The 19,357-nt window shown below is 51.0% G+C and overlaps 1 protein-coding gene across 3 annotated transcripts in view; it reads right to left on the reverse strand.

Moving 5' to 3' along the window:
• Window positions 1-1,690: 1,690 nt before the first annotated feature.
• SSH1 (slingshot protein phosphatase 1) overlaps window positions 1,691-19,357 on the reverse strand; it is a 31,355-nt gene continuing 13,688 nt past the window's right edge. Inside the window, exons 1-14 of one of the 3 annotated variants that reach the window (XM_061374765.1) lie at window positions 18,706-19,332; window positions 16,005-16,108; window positions 14,571-14,635; window positions 14,005-14,126; window positions 11,681-11,749; window positions 11,231-11,296; window positions 9,772-9,966; window positions 9,440-9,533; window positions 8,207-8,335; window positions 7,158-7,204; window positions 6,200-6,346; window positions 5,422-5,622; window positions 3,959-4,589; window positions 1,691-3,498 (exon numbers count right to left, since the gene is read on the reverse strand). In XM_061374765.1, the coding sequence (XP_061230749.1) occupies window positions 2,221-3,498; window positions 3,959-4,589; window positions 5,422-5,622; window positions 6,200-6,346; window positions 7,158-7,204; window positions 8,207-8,335; window positions 9,440-9,533; window positions 9,772-9,966; window positions 11,231-11,296; window positions 11,681-11,749; window positions 14,005-14,126; window positions 14,571-14,635; window positions 16,005-16,108; window positions 18,706-18,791 (3,234 nt within the window). In that variant the 5' untranslated portion in view covers window positions 18,792-19,332 and the 3' untranslated portion in view covers window positions 1,691-2,220. Of the gene's footprint in view, window positions 3,499-3,958; window positions 4,590-5,421; window positions 5,623-6,199; window positions 6,347-7,157; window positions 7,205-8,206; window positions 8,336-9,439; window positions 9,534-9,771; window positions 9,967-11,230; window positions 11,297-11,680; window positions 11,750-14,004; window positions 14,127-14,570; window positions 14,636-16,004; window positions 16,109-18,705; window positions 19,333-19,357 lie in introns of those variants that run through there. The other 2 variants (XM_061374766.1, XM_061374764.1) reach the window with 2 other exon arrangements.

Below are 19,357 nucleotides of genomic sequence, written 5' to 3' on the forward strand. Positions count from 1 at the left end.
TTGGAAAGGAACAGTTACGCCACACAGGAGAGGACGAACACAGCTACCTCCTCATGCAACAACACTACTGAAGCCTGCAAGCGTCAGGGCTTCGGCTACAAACCCATCCCAATGGCACACGGGTGCTTCCCAGCCTCTCAACCGAGCCTCTGTCCCCACAGCATCGCGGTGATGCAGCCCCAAACCAGGGCTGGGGATGGTCCAGGCAGAGCCCAGGGCAGCAGTGGTTTATGCACAGCACCCAGCAGGCACTGGAGGGAACAGGGAGGAAAGATGCACACTGCCGTGCATCAGGTAATGGAATCCTTCCACTGTTATCCCAACCCAGCTCTCCCAGTGGCCAGGCAGCAATGGGAAGCGGCTGTAGTTTAACATAGAGCAGAGAAAAGCAACCCTGCCATCAGTCATGGTACGCTGAGGAGAGGGATGAGGCCATGCTGGGAGCAGGAGGCACAAAGTCCCCCGAGGTGGCTGCTCCGAGCCCTCCAACAGGGCCCCCTTCATCCATGGGAATCCGGGAGGGAACAAGGGCAGGAAGGATGGAACAGACACAGGTTATTGCAGCGGATCTGGACGTGCAGCCATGGAGCACAGGGTTTCCACTCTGAACATGACCCAGCATCTTCTCAGCCCCAGAAGCAGACTCACGCACCCTGTCCAGCAGCTCCTGCCTCAAACCAGCTTCCAAGGGGGGAACGGGGAGGATGCCTCAAGCTAGAAATGCACATCCCATTTCAGCCCCGTTAAGAAGGGACATTCATCCAACTGCAGCCCTGGCAATTCCTCACTCTTAATGCAAAAACACAGGGCACTGAGGACACCAAAAGCACAGAGCTCCCTCCCTTCTGGTTACCAGAGGCTCAGCATGACTGCTGCAGCCTTGTGACTCCCACCTTGAAGAGGGGATGTTGAGAATGGCTTCCGATGGAGATGTGGAGTCGTGGGGAGCTCACTGGGACTTGGTGAGCACCCAGGTTTGGAGCACGACCCCTGCATGCTTCCCAAGCCTTCCCTCCTGACCTGGCCACGTCTGGCACGGAGCAGCTGAGCACCACGAGCACCTCAATGAGGGTTAGGGTTAGGGCTGCTTCCCTCCTTTGTGTGAAGGGAGATCCCACCTGCACCTCCAACATCCCCCTCTCACTGCAGCCTCTCTGACTGCGGAGCCTGAGGAGGAACAACCCCTCCTAACAGCAGGGTTTATGGCTCTGCCTCCCTGCACTGCGGCCACCCAGGCTCCTGCAAACACCCCCGGGCTTCCCAAAGCTGGGACACAGGAACTGTTCTACCAAATCCAACAGGAGAGACACGATCACCTACTGCAAACACGGGGACACCAAGGAGCAGCCCCTCCACAGCGTGTCCCCACAGCCCCACGGAGGGTCCACAACACTGACACAGCATCACACAAAGCTTCACCACGGTCACTCACTGGCCAAGCTCATCGCTAGCACTGGGACATCACAGACACCGTGACAGCAACAACACCCCAACAACACATCCCAGCTCCACGGTGACAGGGACACAGCCTGGGGGTCCCTCCACCACCAACGCGAGGCTGCGACAACCAGGTCACAGAGTCAACACGAACACAGCTCAATGCTCCTTCACTTCACAGCCAGGAAAGGCTCTGTCTCCTCTGGGCCTTTCCAGCTCCCATCAAGGGAATACCTTCAAGCAATGGAAGTGCTGTGGGGAAAGCCTTTAAAGAGGACAAAAAACAAGCCAAGACTCAAAGTCAGCAGGATCAGAGGTAGTGTTCGTGTCGCCGTTGTAAGGAGTTCTCCACAGGTGCCCTGTTTTCACTGGAGACTTGTGTTTGCTCTGTAAGAAGTCATGACTGATTCTTCTGAGTCTCTGACACAGAACATTTCAGCATTTTCTAGATATATAGACAGATAAATAGCACAGTATCCATCTATACACACACAAACCCACATTATTATACTTGGCCAACAGTACCAGGAAGAGCATCCTGCAGGAAAACGGGCAATTCACACACAAGGTCCTCTTCTAAGCCATGCAATACGTTTTATTTTCCCTTGTGCCATTCACCATAACCCATTATGGGCTTTTTTTCTCTCCCCACTTAAGAGTACAAGGGGGGGACGAAGAGGTGGCATCAGATGAACTACTGCAGGTCAGACGACAAACTGCATCTGTGCAATGAATAAATGCCATAAAGCCCTCAAAACCCCCTGCACCCCCCCACGGAAGGCATCAACTTTTGCCCATCCAGAGCGTGTTCTTCAAGTTTCCAACCGCTGGCTTCGCTGCCAGCTTGGGGGTGATGTCTGCACCCCTCAGCGTGGATTGTGGCTCACAGAGCATGGAAGACTCACTGGAAATGGCCTCCTTGGAGTCCGTTACGGTTGACACCTCCATGTCACTGGCTAAGTCCTCAGAGGACAAGTTCAGACACCCCAGCTTGGCGAGGGAGTTGGACCTTTTCAGAGGGGAGGACACAGTCAAGCCCGCCAGCCGCAGCCTGGTCTCTATCTCCTGAGTCCGCTGCTTCACGAGGCCGGGCTTGCCCCGCACGCTGTGGATGCTGTCGCTGCTGGAGCTGCGCGTCAGGTTGGAGCTGCGGGAGGAGGACGGGGTGTAGCAGATGGTCTTGAGGAAGTCCTTGGTGAAGCTGCTCGTGTGCTCCAGCCGGCAGCCCGCAGGCGTGGAGGTTTTCTGGGAGATGCCCTCCAAGATGCGCTTTGCCTCTGCCTTCCCCGCGGCGCTCCCTGCATCCTCGGGTACCAGCGGCGCCGGTCCCAGCAGAGGCACGAGGGTGGGATGCGACATCAAATCCTCGCTCTCCTCCATGATGCCAGAGTCCACCCTGCTCAAGGGGCTCTCTCTGAGCAGGGATGAGGCGTCCGAGGGCAGGCTCTTCAGCCGCTCCAGCTCTTTGGTGTGCTTCCTAACCAGACCTGCCTTCTGCAGCTGGATAAGGGACTCCTGATGCTGCATCAAGTAACTGTTTGCACTTGGCTTCTCCAAGTCTTTACTGAACAAGTACTTCAGATCCTTGGTAGGTTTGCTGTCCTTTCTGGCTAGAGACTCCTCTTTTACCACTTCCACGTTAAGGAGGCTCTTGTCACAGTGTGAGTTTCTCCTGGGCAGAAGAGTTTTGACTGGAGTTTTTGGTGCATCCCTTCCCTTCTCCAATACAGCGCAGTGCTGATCAAGTGATTTGCCAGCCCCAGCCTCCAGAGCACCAGTTCCTGCCGACAGAGGAAGCGGAGCCTCGTTGGTTCTAGTTCTGATTGCCTCCTCCAAGCGTGCCTTGCTGGGCAGGTGCTCTGCCAAGTTGGAGTTGATGTGGGAGAGGAAGGCTGGCTGCGTGCAGATGGTGGCGGTGCTGCGACGCATGGTGCTGGAGTTCAGCCTCTCACACTGCTCCCCGAAGGAATCTGGAGACAACCCAGCTGAGGAATACATGCAGTCAGTGCAGGACTGGTAGGAAGGCTTCACCTTACTGAGGATCCCAAACACGGCATCGTGCTGCAAAAGAGAAAAGAGGTACAGATAAAGGCGCACAGAACCGGACATCAGCCGTCAGAAGAGAGGCGCAGAGCACAGCATATAACTACAGCCAAGCAGACTGCAAACAAAGCCCATTCCCACCTCTCTTAAGGCCCTGCAGCAGACACAAACCCCACTTACTTCCTCAGCAGACAGCATCTCCAATGGAAGAATACCTACCTGTCCAAGTGATGGTCATGCAAGTTGCCCCAAGCGGTTTATAGGGCGCTCGCATGTGTGCGCTCCCTCTCTGCCATCTAACTCCATAGCTTGGGCAAGCAAAGCCATGTTCAGAAGCACTTCGAAAAGGAAGCGGCTCATCATGGAATGAAAGGCTTTATCCGAGTCAAATGAAACTGTGCTACGAGGGTGAGAAGAGCAGTTTCACTTGCAGCAGAGTCAGCCATGCTCATCACCTATATTTCACCTCCATACACACCTCAAAATCCTCTGGGCAGCTCCTTTTGCTGTTGTTGTTATTCAGGTTCTCTCTGTTAAGCCTGCTCTCCTCCTTGTGCATGGACAAGCGCCGCTTCCACTTCTCCATTGGGTTTTCCTCCCTGACAGCGTCCTCCCTGTGGTCCCCAGGGCCCAGCACCATCCTTCCCTTCCGGGGACTGAAATCCAGCTTCTTCTTCACCTCCTTCTCACAGAAGCTGCCCATCTCTGCCGGTGGCTCTGCGGTCTCCAGGGCTCTTGCTGTCTCCAGCATCCTCCCCTGTGACGGTGCAGATGGCTGCTGTCCCAGCAGCGAGGCAGCGCGCTCCGCAAGCGCATCCCGCTCCAGCTCCTCCACAGGGAAGAAGCCCTCTCTGTCACCGGGAATCTTGTTCTCCAGCAGCGTGTCCGAGAGGCGGCGGAAGCAGTAGTTAAAGCCCACGGGCACGTCGGTGCCGGCGCGGTTGTCCAGGTACGCCGACTGCGAAGGCATGTCCAGGTCAGCCAGGCGGTTCTCCAGGTCGATGTCCAAGCTCTCGAGGAGGAAGTCGCTCGACCCCGTGGTGCCGTCTGTGTTGGGGGGCAGGTTGCTCTCTGCCTGCTGCTTCCACAGCTTGTTGTGGCGCTGCTTGCTAGGGAGAGAGGCAAAGACACAAGTGACCATCGTCACGCTGGAGGATGCTCAGCTCCACGCACATCCCTCCCTGTCCACAACCCAGAACTGATGCCCCCTGGGGCCAGCCCAGTCCCACTTGGACAAAGCCATCTTCAGCATCAGGGTTTAGTCCCTCCTGCCTGCCCACTCCATGGTATCTTTAACCTAGCAGATTCACAGCCCTGCACTGCACCCGTAACAAGAAAAGCCCTTCAGGGCACAGGGGCACAGAGCCCTTCATCAGAGCAAACCATCCTGAACCAACATCTCTGCACATCTCACAGCACAGCTCCTGATGAACTGGAGTGACAAACCTTCCTCTTCTTCCCCTAGCAGAGCAGAGGCCAAGTGGAGCATGCAGAAACCCTTGTTAGATACAACAGTGCTCGTGATGACAAACACCTGTGACTGGCATGGTCACCCAGACCTGCAAATGATTTGCTTCCCGCACTGCCCGAGCTCAGTTCTGCCTCATCAACCAAGAACAATGTTTTGCTCAACAGTCCTGGCTGCTGAGGAACACGAACACACTTCCCACATGCAGAGGAACCTGCACTGCATTAAACCAGAGCAGATTGCCCTGGAAGACAGCTAAGGTCCACCCAGGGAGGCCTGGCACAGGAAGGGTTTAGGAAAACACCATTAGCCCAGGCTTCTGCAGCTGCCCTTCTAGAAAGGACCCTTCAGACCACAGCACTGAGGAGTCCGAGCAACAGATCCCATCATTTGTGATACAAAAACATGAGGAAGCTTAAAATTATCCCCTTCACTTCCTGCAAGTCACCTTTCTGTTCCTCCTGGCGCCTTACCTCGCATCTAAAATGCCTTCATACTCCAGCAGCTGTCTCATGAAGCCTGCGTTGGGCCTCGCAATGCTGCGTTTCTGCTTCACGTAGTTATAGGCCTTTTCCAGGGACCAGCCAAACTCCTTCATGGCGTACGCGATGACGGTGGATGCCGAGCGGCTCACACCCATCTTGCAGTGCACCAGGCACTTGGAATGGTTCTTCCTGCAGGAGGGCAAACAGGAGAACACCTCTCACCGTTTGGTTATGGTATCGGCTGTCACACAGTGGAGGGAGAGCACTGTGTCCTCCCAACCACCCCAGCACCGTGGATCAGCAGGTTAGAAACCCTGTGGGGTTAAGGGAGCCACAAGAGGAATCTCTCTCCAGAAGCTAGGGAAGGGCAGCCTTGGTCATGCTGCCAACCTGAGGGATCACCAGGAAGCCTCCTGCCTGCCCAAATCTCTGGATACAGGGATAAGCAGGATCAACCTGCAGTGTAAAAGCCCAGCAGCGTTTGATGGGCTCTCTCACCATCTCTTGCCTGCAGAGACAGTGGGGGCTAGTCCAACGTGGACGTGGGTTGGAGCATTTCCAGAGCTTGGGAAGGGGAAATATCCTTGTTCCTTTCTGATAATAATAATAATAAAAGTATCATCAGCTAGGAGCAGGGTAATGCCAGTTTCCCAGGAAGTTCCAGGAGCACATCCTCCCTGGATTAAAGAAGGATTCAGCCCCATGCTGGATGAAGCACATGGCTCAAGTGAGTCCTCCCACAAGTCACAGTCCCCAGCCCACTCACTTGGCCTTGTTTATGAAGTGGTAGGCCTCGTTCCAGTGAGCCAGGAGGTCCGTGGTCTCCTCGTCGTACACGCGGATGTTGTGATAGGCGAACAACCCAGGGAAGAAGTTATCAATTTCCCTGGTCACATTCAAGATGTAGTCAATGCTGTGGAGAACACAAAGAAAACAGACCTGAAATGCCACGGCTCTCAAAGAGGAGCTGATGCACATTGTGAAGACCTTGAGGCATCACAGAATCCCAGCCTGGTTTATGGTGGAAGGCACCTTAAAGCTCATCCAGCCCCAACCCCTGCCATGGGCAGGGATCCCTAACACTGGAGCAGCTTGCTCCAAGCCCCTGTGTCCAACCTGGCCTTGAGCACTGCCAGGGATGGGGCAGCCACAGCTTCTCTGTGCTATTAAGCAATGTCTTTCAGGTTCTCACCTCATGCTTGGTGTGTGCCTTGGGCAAGCAGCAAGTATTTCTATGCTAAATTCTCCCTCAGCCAAAAAGCATGAAAGTAAATGAAGCCAAGTGGTGGTGTGGTGATGAGAGCGTGGTGACAGAGCCCTGCACTGCCTGTCCAGGCAGGTGAGCTGGAGATTGCTCATCCACAGGAAGCTCTGCTCCATTCAGAGTTTTCCCCTAAGCTTAGTGCTGCATTATTTGCTGTTCTGTAGCCTGCAGGAACTCACACCCGACTCAACATCCTGGATGGATATTTCACACTCAGCTGCTACTTGCTGAGTAGTTTGGTTATTTTCACTGCACACGTTATTGATAGGAATAAGATAGGAGAGATTTCTTCACCAAGGAGCTGATGGTAAGTTACCCATGTTGTTGAGAATAAGCCCAAACTCATCCCTACTGTCTACAAACACCATATGTCATCTCAAGAGGCCTGAGCATAAGTTAAAAGCAAACAGCTGGAGGTTACTTGGAGTCTAAGGCTGGTGCTTGAGAGGTCAGTACTCACCCTGAGCCCTGCAGCTCCTCGAGGTTGGAGGCATTCCACTCGGAGCCCTGCAACAGCCACAAAACACACATTCCAAAGGAGCACAAGAGCATCCCCTTTTTCCTAAGGTTCTGCAATGCCCCAGCCTGGGCCATCTTCCTTAGCTGAAATACTGGGAAGAGCCTCTGGAATATGGCACAAGGCAGGCAGTGCTGCTGCTCAGCACAGAGAGGTCCTGTCTGACAGGCATTACACCCTCCCTTAAGGAGTTAGTTCTAGGCCAGTTTGCGACTGAGCACATCCCGAATCACTGCCCCTGCCCAATCTGGAGTTTTAAAGACAGAGATAAATAGTGCAGGGAAAGCTACGTGTGGCATGACTGGGATCACAGGTACATGAGAAGGGAGGCAAACCCTGAAAGCTCTGGGGGTGGTTACAACTTAGTTCCCCCCACCGCCCATATCTGCAAACCAGGAAGCTAAAAAGGGTTTTAAAAGCAGGTTTTGCTCTCAGACACGAGCATTTCCTCTGCCTCTCTCCAGAAGAGCAACAAAAAAGACCCAAGCATAACGGGCACAAATGTGCTCATCTCCAGCAAGTCTTTGTTCCAGATGGCAGTGCCTGGTTTTGCTTGGAGTACCATCTAGTGGCAAAAGATCAGATGAAACACAGGCAGTCCTCTGCTTCTGCACGAGCTGGGACATCACCTTCAGCCTCACTCTTTACATAGTTCTGGCCATGCTACAGAACCTCATAGGCTTAGTCAAGATGCAGTGACCCTAACCAGAGCCCAAGAGCAAACGGCTGCAGCCCCAGCCAAGCCTTTTGTTTGCTGTAAAGGAAAAATCTCCACTGCTAGAAATAGAAAATGAACATGCACAGAGACAGGATCAACCTGCCAGGAAAACCACTCTGTCAAGGCCCAGAATCAGTAACACAGCCAGAATAAAGGGCTCATGAAGCACGACTCAGCCTTGACACCAAATTCAGCTTCCTCTAAGCCCAACCGCTTGTCAGCTCACTCCCACCGAGCCTCTTGCTATGCCAGAGCTCCAAACCCAGCAGCTTACCAGGTATAAATGATCAAAAATGAGAGATGGTTTGTCCATCTGACCCAGGATAAGCAGCATTTCATTGTCTATGAATTCCTTGAATTCCTTCAAGTTGCAGTTCATGTGTTTCTCCAGCTCATTTCGTATCTGCAGAGCAGAAAACAAAGGATGCCACCTAGAATCACATCTGTTCAATAGAAACATCTGCAAGGAGTGAATAATGGCAACAGCACTGGTGAAGAGAGAGATTTTCAGTGCTCTCCCATTTTAAAACACCAGGGTATGGACATAACAGCCCTCTCCCTGCCCCTCAGCTTCAGGAAGGGGCAAAGCAAAGCAGCACAACTTTGTTTGATCCACCATGGAAAATTCCTGCAGGAAAAATCAGAGCATCTTGACTGCACCAAGCAGGAACACGTACACAGACTGAGGAGTTCTCAGCTTACGCCTACAACTTGTAGCACTGCTGTTACACAAGAGGGTAGCTGAAGCCTTCAGTGCTAAGCTTAGGAAGGAAAGCCCTGCATGTTAACAGCCTGCCTTGGAAAACAAACCCCAAACCCAAAAGAACCATTTCCATTTGCTTTGAATCTGCCTGCACTGCGGCTGGCTGTATGTACACCAGCCTGTGGGATGGACCCAAGCTAGCTTAAGCCTTGACTTGTGATTTTCCACCCGTAAACCCACCAGCAAAATGCTGTCTCTGCAAGCCCCTCTGACACTTGTTCAGGAACAAAAAAGATAAAACCTTAAAATGAAGCCAAGAGAGAAAGTAAGGCTCATACTCTGCTCTGCACTGTCCACGAGCAATTGGAGATCACTCATCCAACACAGCTGCGAGGCCTCAAGCCACCAGCTGCAGCTTTTGGGAGTGCTGCCTTTGCTTGTGTCATCTGAGGGATGCACCAAGGAGTAAGTGTCTATAAAGTCACTGCTTGGACTTGCCCACCACTGCTACAACCCAACTGTCACGGAGGCATCACCTCCAGTGCCACCTGGCTGGCAAAGAACCAGGTACTGTGACCTGGGAGCCACACACTTGTTACTGAGGTTGTGAAAAACGACATGGGATGTGGCATTACCCCAATCCCCCTGCTGGGAAAAAGAGAACAGCAAAGCCAAAGAGCAGAGCCTTTCAGATACACACTGAGAAACCAGTGACACCTTGGCATATGGTGTCTCTTCAGCAGTGCAGCACTCCCTGGAAAAGCAGTCTAGCAGGAAGAATGAGAGAGCAGGAATTATATTTACCTCCTTGGAAGTGACATTTTCCAGGTCTTTGCTCATCATGATGCTCCGGAGTTTGGCTTTAATGAGCCGTTCTGTTCGTTCCCTTTCAGTTGGCCTGGAAAGGCAAAGGAGAGGATGTTGTCTCCAAGCTGGCAGCAAACCCAGGCTGCAACTCAAACAGTGCAGGAGTGGTGGGAAAGACTTGGATGAAAAGTGATTTTTTTATGAGAATAATCGACAAAAAACATGAAGAGTTGGAGAAAAGAAAGGAAAGGAACCACTGGAGGAAGAAGAGAGAAAAGGGAGATTCCTCTCATGAGCAAAGCCAACCTCTAATGAAATTCAGAACTAACTTGTCAACAAACAGTGCTGGCGAGTCAGGGCGGGTGGATTCCAGGTCCTGCATCGCATTCCACTCATTGATGCAGCTCTGGTCTGAGCTGATGCAGCTTTCGTAGTACGTGGCCCACACCAAGGCCACCCCGCCTGGGAAGTAGTTGTATCTCCTTGCCACCTCACAGGCTTTGTGGAGGATCTGTAAAGCAGACCTGCAAGTTTGGAGAGTGAATTTGTGCAGCTGTGAGCAGCAGGGACAGAGGGAGCAGGATGTGAGCGATTATCACAGAGAGAATCAAGACTTTCAGCCACAGTTTGCTACAGTTTGCTTTGTGAAAGCAGCAGATTTTTTGTATCAGAGTTCAAAGAGGGCACAAACTGGCCCTTGGAGACCTTCTCAAGAGCCAGTCCAAGGCACAGGCCAAATCCTGTCCTGATTAACACGCAAGCCCAAGGCACAAGTCGCTCTGGGATTTAATCATTAGTTAACTTGTGAAACCAGACCAAAGGAAAATAAAGAACATGGACAATTTTCAAAGCACCTTCAGCAAGGAGTCAGATGCACATTCACCAGCATTCTTGGCCCCTGACATGCTCCAGGGACAAGGCCCAGATTGGGTCATTTGTTTTTGCACATTCTAGCATTACTTTTTCCTTCCTTCCCTCCTCATACTTTTCTCTTTTTAAGGTTCTTACTCCAAAGATGTCATTGCACTGAACACATCAACCACATCTGAGGCTGCCAACAGGAGGGGCCGAGCTCAAAAGTGACAGGAACAAGAGTTGCATTTGTTTCTGTACCCAATCATCCCTAGCATGACACCCTTCTCTACATCTGCATCTTTTCCCTATCAGATGCAGCAAAGTGACGGATCTCAGGAGGCTCCAAGAGGAGGCAGCCAACTGCCCAGGCCAAGAGAGATGCGTTTGTTCTGCATGGGGATGGGGAGCAGCCTCTTCAAGGAGGAATTTGCTGGCAGAGCCTGCTGCTGATTCAGCCACCTCTGCTGCAGTGGTTTGGAATCCCTGCACAAGGGAGGGGTGACAGGAGCTGAAAGGTGAACAGGCGCCCGGGGTGGAAAGTTTCCATGCAGCAGGAGCCCCAGCAACGAGGCAGAACACGGGGAATGGCATCGGATTGGCAATGGGTCCCGAGGCTCCTCCTTCAGCCAGTCAGGAACACACAGAGGGAGAAAAGACTGGGTTTGCAGCCTGATGGCTTCAAGGTGGTTTTGCATATTTAGTGCCATTTCCCTTACACTGAAGAGCCCACAGCTGCTCTGAACAAGCAGAGGATCCTGGGTTCGCATCAGTATTCTTAGTCCTTTACAGCACTGGTACCTGTTGCCACAGGGAAGCAGCATCTCTGATGCAGCTCACTGAATACCAATTACAGACCATGCTAAAATGCAGTTTGGTTTTAATTTACTCACATAAATGAGTCTCTTTCTCAAGAAAGCCAATGAACACACGTACCACATGGCTTGCACCGACACAGGCTTGAAGATGTGCATCCTCCCTGCAGTGCTCACGCTGAAGCCACTAACAGAGAGAGGCAAAACCCAACCGTCAGAAACTGCTCCTCACAAGCTGCACTCCACAAACAACTACTGCAAGGGGCACTTAGGGTCAAAAAGGATCAGGGATGAGAATCTGTATCCTGGATTTTCCAACATCCTCCCAGATAAGAATGGCAAGTGGACACCCTTCCCAGGAATGGGAGTTCAGAGGGTATTCACTGGGTACCACAGGTTACACCGAGCAATTTAAAGACAGCAAGACAGAATCCTCACTGTCTGAATATGAGGACTGCAGCCATGAATCCAGAATTGGAACTTCATCTGCAAGGTGACAGAGAATCTCTCCTTGAGCAGCCCCCAAGTAGGGAAGGACATTCACATTTATCCTGCTAATGTGGTTTCTTACCCATCACCATCAAGATGGATTTTAGTGTCGCTCCAGAGCCGAAGAACCATTCCTATGGTGCAGCTCTTACTGGAAGAGAGGTTGTTACACAGGATGTTAAATATAGGCCACAATGAGGTCATGCCAATACCCTTAATTATTAATACTCTTTAATTTTTAAAATCCTCAAGTCTTGCTCTAGTAATTCCTAGTAATGCCTTAGGCCATCAAACGCACCGCACAAGGAGACAGGCAGCTGAAGGCTGAGGGTTTACTCTGCTACTCGCCTGCTGATTGCTCCACAGAGCTGGAGGAACACCACAGCAGCAAGGATCAGTTTCCAGCTCTTCCACTCCAGAGCCTGCCAGAAAGCTCTGCAGCGTGAGCCCCATCACCTCTCCTGCTCCCACCACCACAAGGCCAGTGCCAGGCAGCTCCCTAGCAGGACACAGGAGCAGATCTCTGGGATCTGGCTGCAGAGGCTCGGCTCAAAACCCAGCCCTGGGAGGTGGCAGAGCAGCTGCCTGCCTGCTCCAGAGGGGACCCCAGGGGCCTTTCAGGGTGTTCGATTTTCACTTCATCACTCGGGCTGGTAGAAAAGATAAAACCAGGTTTTATGACTTTACCTGCCCCAAAAGAACACTTTTCATTTCAATCTGGCAAGAAAACGGAGCTATAATGGGGGCCAGTAACTTCAGATAGTAAATAATTAAGTGACTGAGATATTAAAGGAAATTGGGATGCAGACAGCAAGAGCCAGTTAAAGAACTCAGGTTCTGTTCTGTTCTTTTCCATTTTTAAGCCTTTAGCTCCTTTCTACAGCAGATAAAAGGATCTGATGGACCAGCTGAATGCACATGTGGACAATGTGCACTGTAGAGCTTTGCAAGAGAAAGGGGGTTTTATTACACATATGTAAAAGGAATAAAGCCCACAGAAGTGCCTGACTAGTCCAACTGTCAGCAGTGAGGACACTTACAGCTCAGCAGTGACATTTCAGCCCCAGCACAGAGCCATGGAGTCACTCAATGAAGTCACTGATGCCAACTGACTTCTTTATGCCCAGGACTTGCCCTTAATTAACAAAAGCTTGTGCTTTCAGGGGGACATGGCAGCAAACCTCACACTTAGGATGGATTTGTCACAACTTTTCCATCTTTCCTCTCGTTTCCATAAGCATCAGCAAATTACTGCAAGGCTGGGTCAGCTCTGAAGATGGCAGCAACATTCACTGTGCCATAAGGAAGTGCTACATTAGAGTTCCCTCCCTAGCACTAACAGGAGTAATTTAACCACAGATGCAAGAGGCAGCAACACCAATGACAATAACTTCATTAGGAAGGCACAACCATGAGTTTCCCTGCAGGTCTCCCTACGGAGCAAAGGCTGCCCCCTTCCACTTACAGCCACTAAGGTTTTCCAGAGGGAAAACAAACCCCACACTGGCTGCACCAGCACAGCATGGCAGCCTGCTAAACCATTGGAGAACAGGAACAACAGGCTGGAAGCTCTGCCAAGCCAGCCCCATGTCTCTGAGCCAAGAGCTTTTCTGCCTTGGTTTACTCACCTACAACTGGAATACTGTGAGAGGGGCTGTGATAACACAATATTTTATTTGCCTTTCAAAGTACTATGTGCTCTTATCAGTTGGACAAAAGCAGCAGTTCATTACTGACACTTTTGTTTGTTGGTTTTGGAGGTAATTCTGCAGTATTGTTTTTTGGCAGCTAAGGTACCCCCCCAAAACCCCCATTGCTTCATAGCATCAACAGACTTGAAGTCTGGGGGACAGAATAAGTTCCAGTTTTTAAATGTGGCTGCAAGAGCATTCTGAAGTGAGCAGCCAGCCAACTACCACAGATGAGGTAGATACCAGCCCTACAGATGGATTACACGTGAACACTGTGCCCACAAGTGCCCAGAGATTCCAGGGAGACTGAAAGCTTTCTGGATCAGAAATCACCCTCCCATCCCCATAACTGGTCAGAAAACTCAACACATCTCCTTTTCTCTTGCTAGAGTTTGCAGGTACACGTAAACCAACTGCTTGGGGACAGTTTGGTGCTGACCGGCATCCCAGAGAGCCCAGCCTGCCTGATATAAGGAGGAAATTCTTTCCTCTTAGGGTGGTGAGGCCCTGGAATGGGTTGCCCATGGAGGCTGTGAATGCTCCATCCCTGGCAGTGCTCAAGGCCAGGTTGGACGAAGCCTTGGGTGCTATGGTTTAGTGTGAGGTGTCCCTGCCCATGGCAGGGGGGGTGGAACTGGATGATCTTAAGGTCCTTTCCAACCCTAACTGTTCCATGATTCTATGATTTCCAAGCCCAGCCTTGCCTCGGACATACCTCTCCTTGCTGGAGAAATCCACACCCAGCAGGATGTTCTCCTCCGTGTCCTGCCGCCCGCTGCTGTACACAACCACCATGTACCGCACGCGGTCTGTCCACACGCTCTCCAACCGGACAGCCTGGGGAAAGGTCAGCAAGCTCTGCAAACAGCTCTTGGATAATCATTACCTCCATTGCTGCCTCGGGTTTTTAAGGTGCAATTGAACCCAAAAGCTTTATTTAGCTGCAGTGCAAAAGACATAGGGAATGACAGTTCCATCTTCTAGCAAATGCTCATTGCCAGCAGCTTCAAGACTGACTTCAGAGTATCCACCAGCACCTCCAAGCTCCTGTCTCTTCTCTGTGTTAGGGTTTAACAGCTGACTGGAACATTAAATCTAACAAAAAAGCCACACTTCAGACAGATCTGTTTCCTGCCCCAATTCATCACCTGGAGGTAAGGACCAGGGCAAAAGGAGCAGACCGGAAAACCTAGGATTTGCCAGTGCTTTTCCTGAACCTCTACAGGTCTGTTTCAAATGCCTCCAGCAGAAAGGAGAGCAGGAAAATGCAGCTTTTCTTACCAGTTTGATCCTGTCCTCACAGCGGAGGAGGTTGATCATCACCTGGAGGTGCTGGGGCAAATCACCTGCAGAGAGCAGAGAACTCATCAGAAAGGGTCTCTTGCTGCACTAAGAATCAGCAGAATCTTGATATTTAAGGAAACTGTGGGGTTTGTAAAGCAAAATATACCATTTAAGAGAGGCCAATGAGCTTTGCTGTTCCAGAGATATTAACAGAAGTGAGCTTCATTGATGGGGACCATCTGTCTCTGTAAGAACTTGACCTTACACTATTTGGAAGGTACCAAATATAGAGACCATCTATGACTGGCACAAACGATGATAGTTTTCCTGTTACAGCATCTCAGAGGAGACAAAGATATGGGCACAGGGGCGGAAGAGACAGGAGGAACAACTGATTAGGAAGTGATGGATCCCTTCTATCTCAAACAAAGTGGTTCTCATGCATCAAGTCCCTTAAGCTCCAGACTGGCGGGTACATTTCTGTTTGATGAAAGCAAGCAAAAGGAACATGGAATCTACAAGAAAACAAACCCAGTTCACATCTAATAACTCAGTAATGCACTCATAACTTTCCATGCAAGATAAAATTCCTTCCGTAGGATGTTTGCTGGGTATATGAAATTGCTGACGATTAAAGAAACCCAAAGCCAAGCTTGGCATTCAAACACCCTCTTTGTGCTTGGAGTGTTTACTAAGCAGCAGGCACACAGTACCACACTGTGCCTTTCCCACATGTCCTGCTCCCCAAAAGCCCTGCTGATCATCTTTCTGCTTCCCCAGTGATCACTTACTCCAAACTGTCCCAGACAGAAGGCTTAAAGCTGCTGGGTAAGTGGAATCCACTTTCCTGACCTGATCTGCTTATCAATCCTTGTGCTCATTCACCACACAACTCCCTACCATTTCTTCCCATCAGTGTGGCACACTGGAGGGGAACTGGGGGAAGAAGGAGAGTCTGTTCTTAAATCACAACCAGTTCTTACAGGCCAGGTAGTAATGAGTTAACTGAAAAGGGGATTTTCCTGAAACCAGGAAAGGGGATATAGGGAGCTAAGAAACCCAGTCTATGAAGAGACCCATATCCTGTTAAAGCATTCCCTGCTCTTACCAGCAACACCAAACAAGACCAGCAACAGGTAGTTTCAAAAGGACAAGTGCTGGCACCAAAGTCCTGACCTTCAGATGACTGGAGGCTGGGAGAACACTTGGAGAGATGTCCCTGTTGTTCTGAACCAGGTCCTAGAACCCTGTGACTCTGCCCCTCCAAGTTCCCTCCCCAGAGGCTGAAGGGGAAGGCAAAGATCAAACCACTGAAGCGCACGGGACATTCCTTCATCTATGGCTGTGGAAACCAGGGATACACGCTCAACACAGACCCCCTGGCTCTGCAGTGAGGCAAGAAGGGGTTCAGGAGGTGACTGAATCCACTACCTGCATGTTTGTGAGGATGCTGGAGGCTTCGCTGGCCCTGGGAGCTGTTTCCTTGTTGCAAGAAGAGGGCTGCACCTTTCACCATGAAAAAGCTCTCGCTCAGGCTGGAAAACAAACAACAGGAGTCAAGTGAAAGGAAACCCCAGCAAAAGGCATGCTCAGGTCTGTGCCTGGGGAAGGAAGGGCTTCCCCTCACTGAGCCGCAGCAGGGTTTTGCCATGAGAAGCTGTTCCCAAAGCCTGATCCTGCCACTTGCACGGCGCGCCTCCAGGATTATTCATGGCTTATTCATGTGTCATCTTCCACCAACATTTTATTACTTGGCCATTGCAGGAGATACTTGCCTGAGCTGTCATGGGCTCGAAATGACTTTATCATTTGGTTATCAAACCCCGCAACTTAAAACCAGTAAAGGGTAAGGCTTTTTACAGGCTTAGACCTGTCAAATGACTGAGCATCAGGTTCCGAGTCGATCAGTCCCTACTCATTCCAGCTCTTGAGATCTCTTTGGAATGCAAACCAAGAACATGCAACCGTAAAGTGCTTGTAGATTTAAAGAGGAAGGGAGGGACAATGAAACCTGCCCATCACCAGAGAAAAGAAACTGCATTGAAACCCCAAGGGGAAAACAACCACCACAAGAGCAAAGACTCTGCTTTGCTCTGGCTGGATACAACCATCCTAAAAGACAACGGGTAAGGCAGGAGGCTGCAGTATGTGCAGATGCAATGGTATGTCCATGGAGTGAAACGACACAGCCCCCAGAAGGTAACTGAAGAGAAGGCCGAACCAAACCAGCAGTTACAGGCAGCACCAGCACAAGCCTAATTACAACCATCAGGCACTTGGGAGCATTTTAGTCTTGGCCTAAAAGTCAGCCTTTCCCCCAAGGCTGAACATCAGTGTCTACTGAGCTACCTTTTAGCTGCCACAGCAACTGCTTACACTGCGCTTCCTACACCGCTCCACCACCACCAGGGACATTCCTCGCTACAAAGCCCAATTTTCTGCCGCCCCACACTTCCAAACATAGCTCCTCATTAATTACTGTCTGATTCCGCTCCATATAAATGCTCCATTATGTGGCTGTGCTCCACAGGAGTTACTTACGCTACAGAAAACGATCCCACAGGAGTTACTATTCCCAGCACTCATCTGCTCCATACTTTATCCGGGGTCTCTGCCTTCGGGCAGAGCGAGCACTGATGCTCCATTCCACTGCAGGAGACAGGAATTCCGTGTCTCTTCAGCATCTGCTGTAAGCTCAGCTCTTCCCTTCTCTGAGCATAGCCAAGGTTTCAAGGCAAAGCTCCCCCACTTTCCAACTGAATCCTCAAGGAGCAAAATTCCCACTAAAGCCAGATCCAGTTTAAATCTGAGATTTCAGTTGGTTCTGAAAAGTGATCTCAAGTTTTCACCCGAGTCCCAGGCTCCACAAGTCGCACATGGGGTCAATCGAATGCCAGAGGGACAACTGCACTCAAAGCCAGCTTTTCCCCATGTACGCTCCCACAGTATTCCAGCACTCACCACCTGGCAAGCTGTGCCTGAACAGGAGCTGCTCCTGATCCCAAACCCCGGCTCAGCTCGCCTCTGCCTGCCACACACGCTAACAGCCAGAACTCCTGCAAAGGGGAATTCTCCTCACTCCCATAGCAAGCCAGGAGTTTCCTTCACCCCCCAGATCTCTCAGGAAAGCATTAAAGAAGGCCAGAAGCAGCACAAGGGCAGTGACACCAACAGCACGGCTGGGGTGTTCAGCCACCAGCTTCACGCACGCTCATAGCGAAGGGAGCGATAACGCACAAGGAGATGATTCACAGTATTCCTGGCCCAAGGATTTGGGGAAATGCTTCTCTCAGAAAGTGGAAAAACATCCCAAGGGATATTCTTTTATCCCTACTAAAGCACTGACCGGGATTTCTACAGCAGGAAAACCCTTAGAAGAGGCAGAGCTCCCTCCCAAAGGCATCAGCGACTCCTGCTCTGAGGGTCTGTCTCGCCTCATGTTCTCCACTCGCAGTCAGGGAATCTTCCATAATAAACCAGAAGATTCCCAGTCGCAGGTGAATGAGTCAGCCGTGCTGCAGGGCAGATGGGACTGCAGGGAAAGGACAAGCCACACTGCAAAGTGCTTGTCCCGGTGCACTCCATCGGCATGGAGCTGAACCGGAAAGCAAAGCCCAAGGAAGACTTCTCTTTGCATGCTGGCTTCCTAGCCTTTACAAAGCTCAGCTCCCCATGAGCCAGCCTGCCTCCACCTCCCCAGTCTCCACATAAGCTCCCATTCCTACATGACCAGCACCGTGCCGAACAGAGGGAACGCACCCAAGCACCTCTTTGCCAAAGCTCCTATCTTCCATCACAGGGAAGCAGCAGCATTACCCCACAGCAAGCCTTATCTCCACTCTGGGAACGCTCCTCACTCTCAGTCACTTCACACAACTGCTCTAAGAGACAGCTAAATGAAATCAAAGTGAGAAACACGCACGGCACAATATTCCAACCCAGTTTAAGCCCCCTTTTAAACCCTGCACTCCCAACAAACAACCAAAACTCCAGCCTCTTTAAAAAGATCTCCTAAAGAACAGCAAAATCCTCCCACTAGAGAACATCCCAACTTTTGACCCCCAGCAGCAGTGATAAATGCCCCAGTAAGCAGCATTTGTTAGCAGCAGAAAAACGAGTGGCTAATACATACTAATTCGGACTTGTTCTCTTTGAACAGCAGAAGCATTGTGCTGGCCCAAGAGTCAGACAGAAGTCAGTAAAGTTGAGAAGATTCATAACTCGCTGTAAAACTCACATCCTTTTGCTTCTAAAGCCCAAAAAGCAAAGAAAAGAAGGGAAAGAAAAGGTCGACCGTATATTCAGCGTGGAGCAGAGCAATCGCGTCTGTTGATGCTACCCAGGAACTGGATGACTTTTACAGAACACTGTGTCTTCCACTGATATCCTGGCTTGAAAAAGCACTTGTCCTAACATCTCCTGATGAAAGAGGGCCATTCAGGAGGGGGGGAAACCAGCTGAGGCTCGTCTAATCGCTTCCCTCCTCCAGACTTTGTTTGTTTGTTTGCTTCCCAAGGCAGCACAGCGCCTATCAGTGCAGCAGCCCCTGCCCGCAGGAAGCCCCTATTCCCCTGGACAGAACTAGATAAGCATCATGTAGACTAATGCCTCTTCATTCCTGTACAGCTAAAGCACTGCATGGCAGCTCTGGAACACAGACATGATAAAGACTTGTTGCTTACAGACCCTGACTAGCTCTTTCTCCAGGCATAAACCAGAATGGCACGTTCACCTTTCACCGGCACCACAAGCCTGGCCAGGGGCAGAAGCAGCTCTCTGTTCCA

This window comes from Neopsephotus bourkii, unplaced genomic scaffold, assembly GCF_033783945.1.
Source record: "Neopsephotus bourkii isolate Nb327-2 ecotype Australia unplaced genomic scaffold, CSIRO-AGI_Nbou_v1 NB_1652, whole genome shotgun sequence".
Lineage (NCBI taxonomy): Eukaryota > Metazoa > Chordata > Aves > Psittaciformes > Psittacidae > Neopsephotus > Neopsephotus bourkii.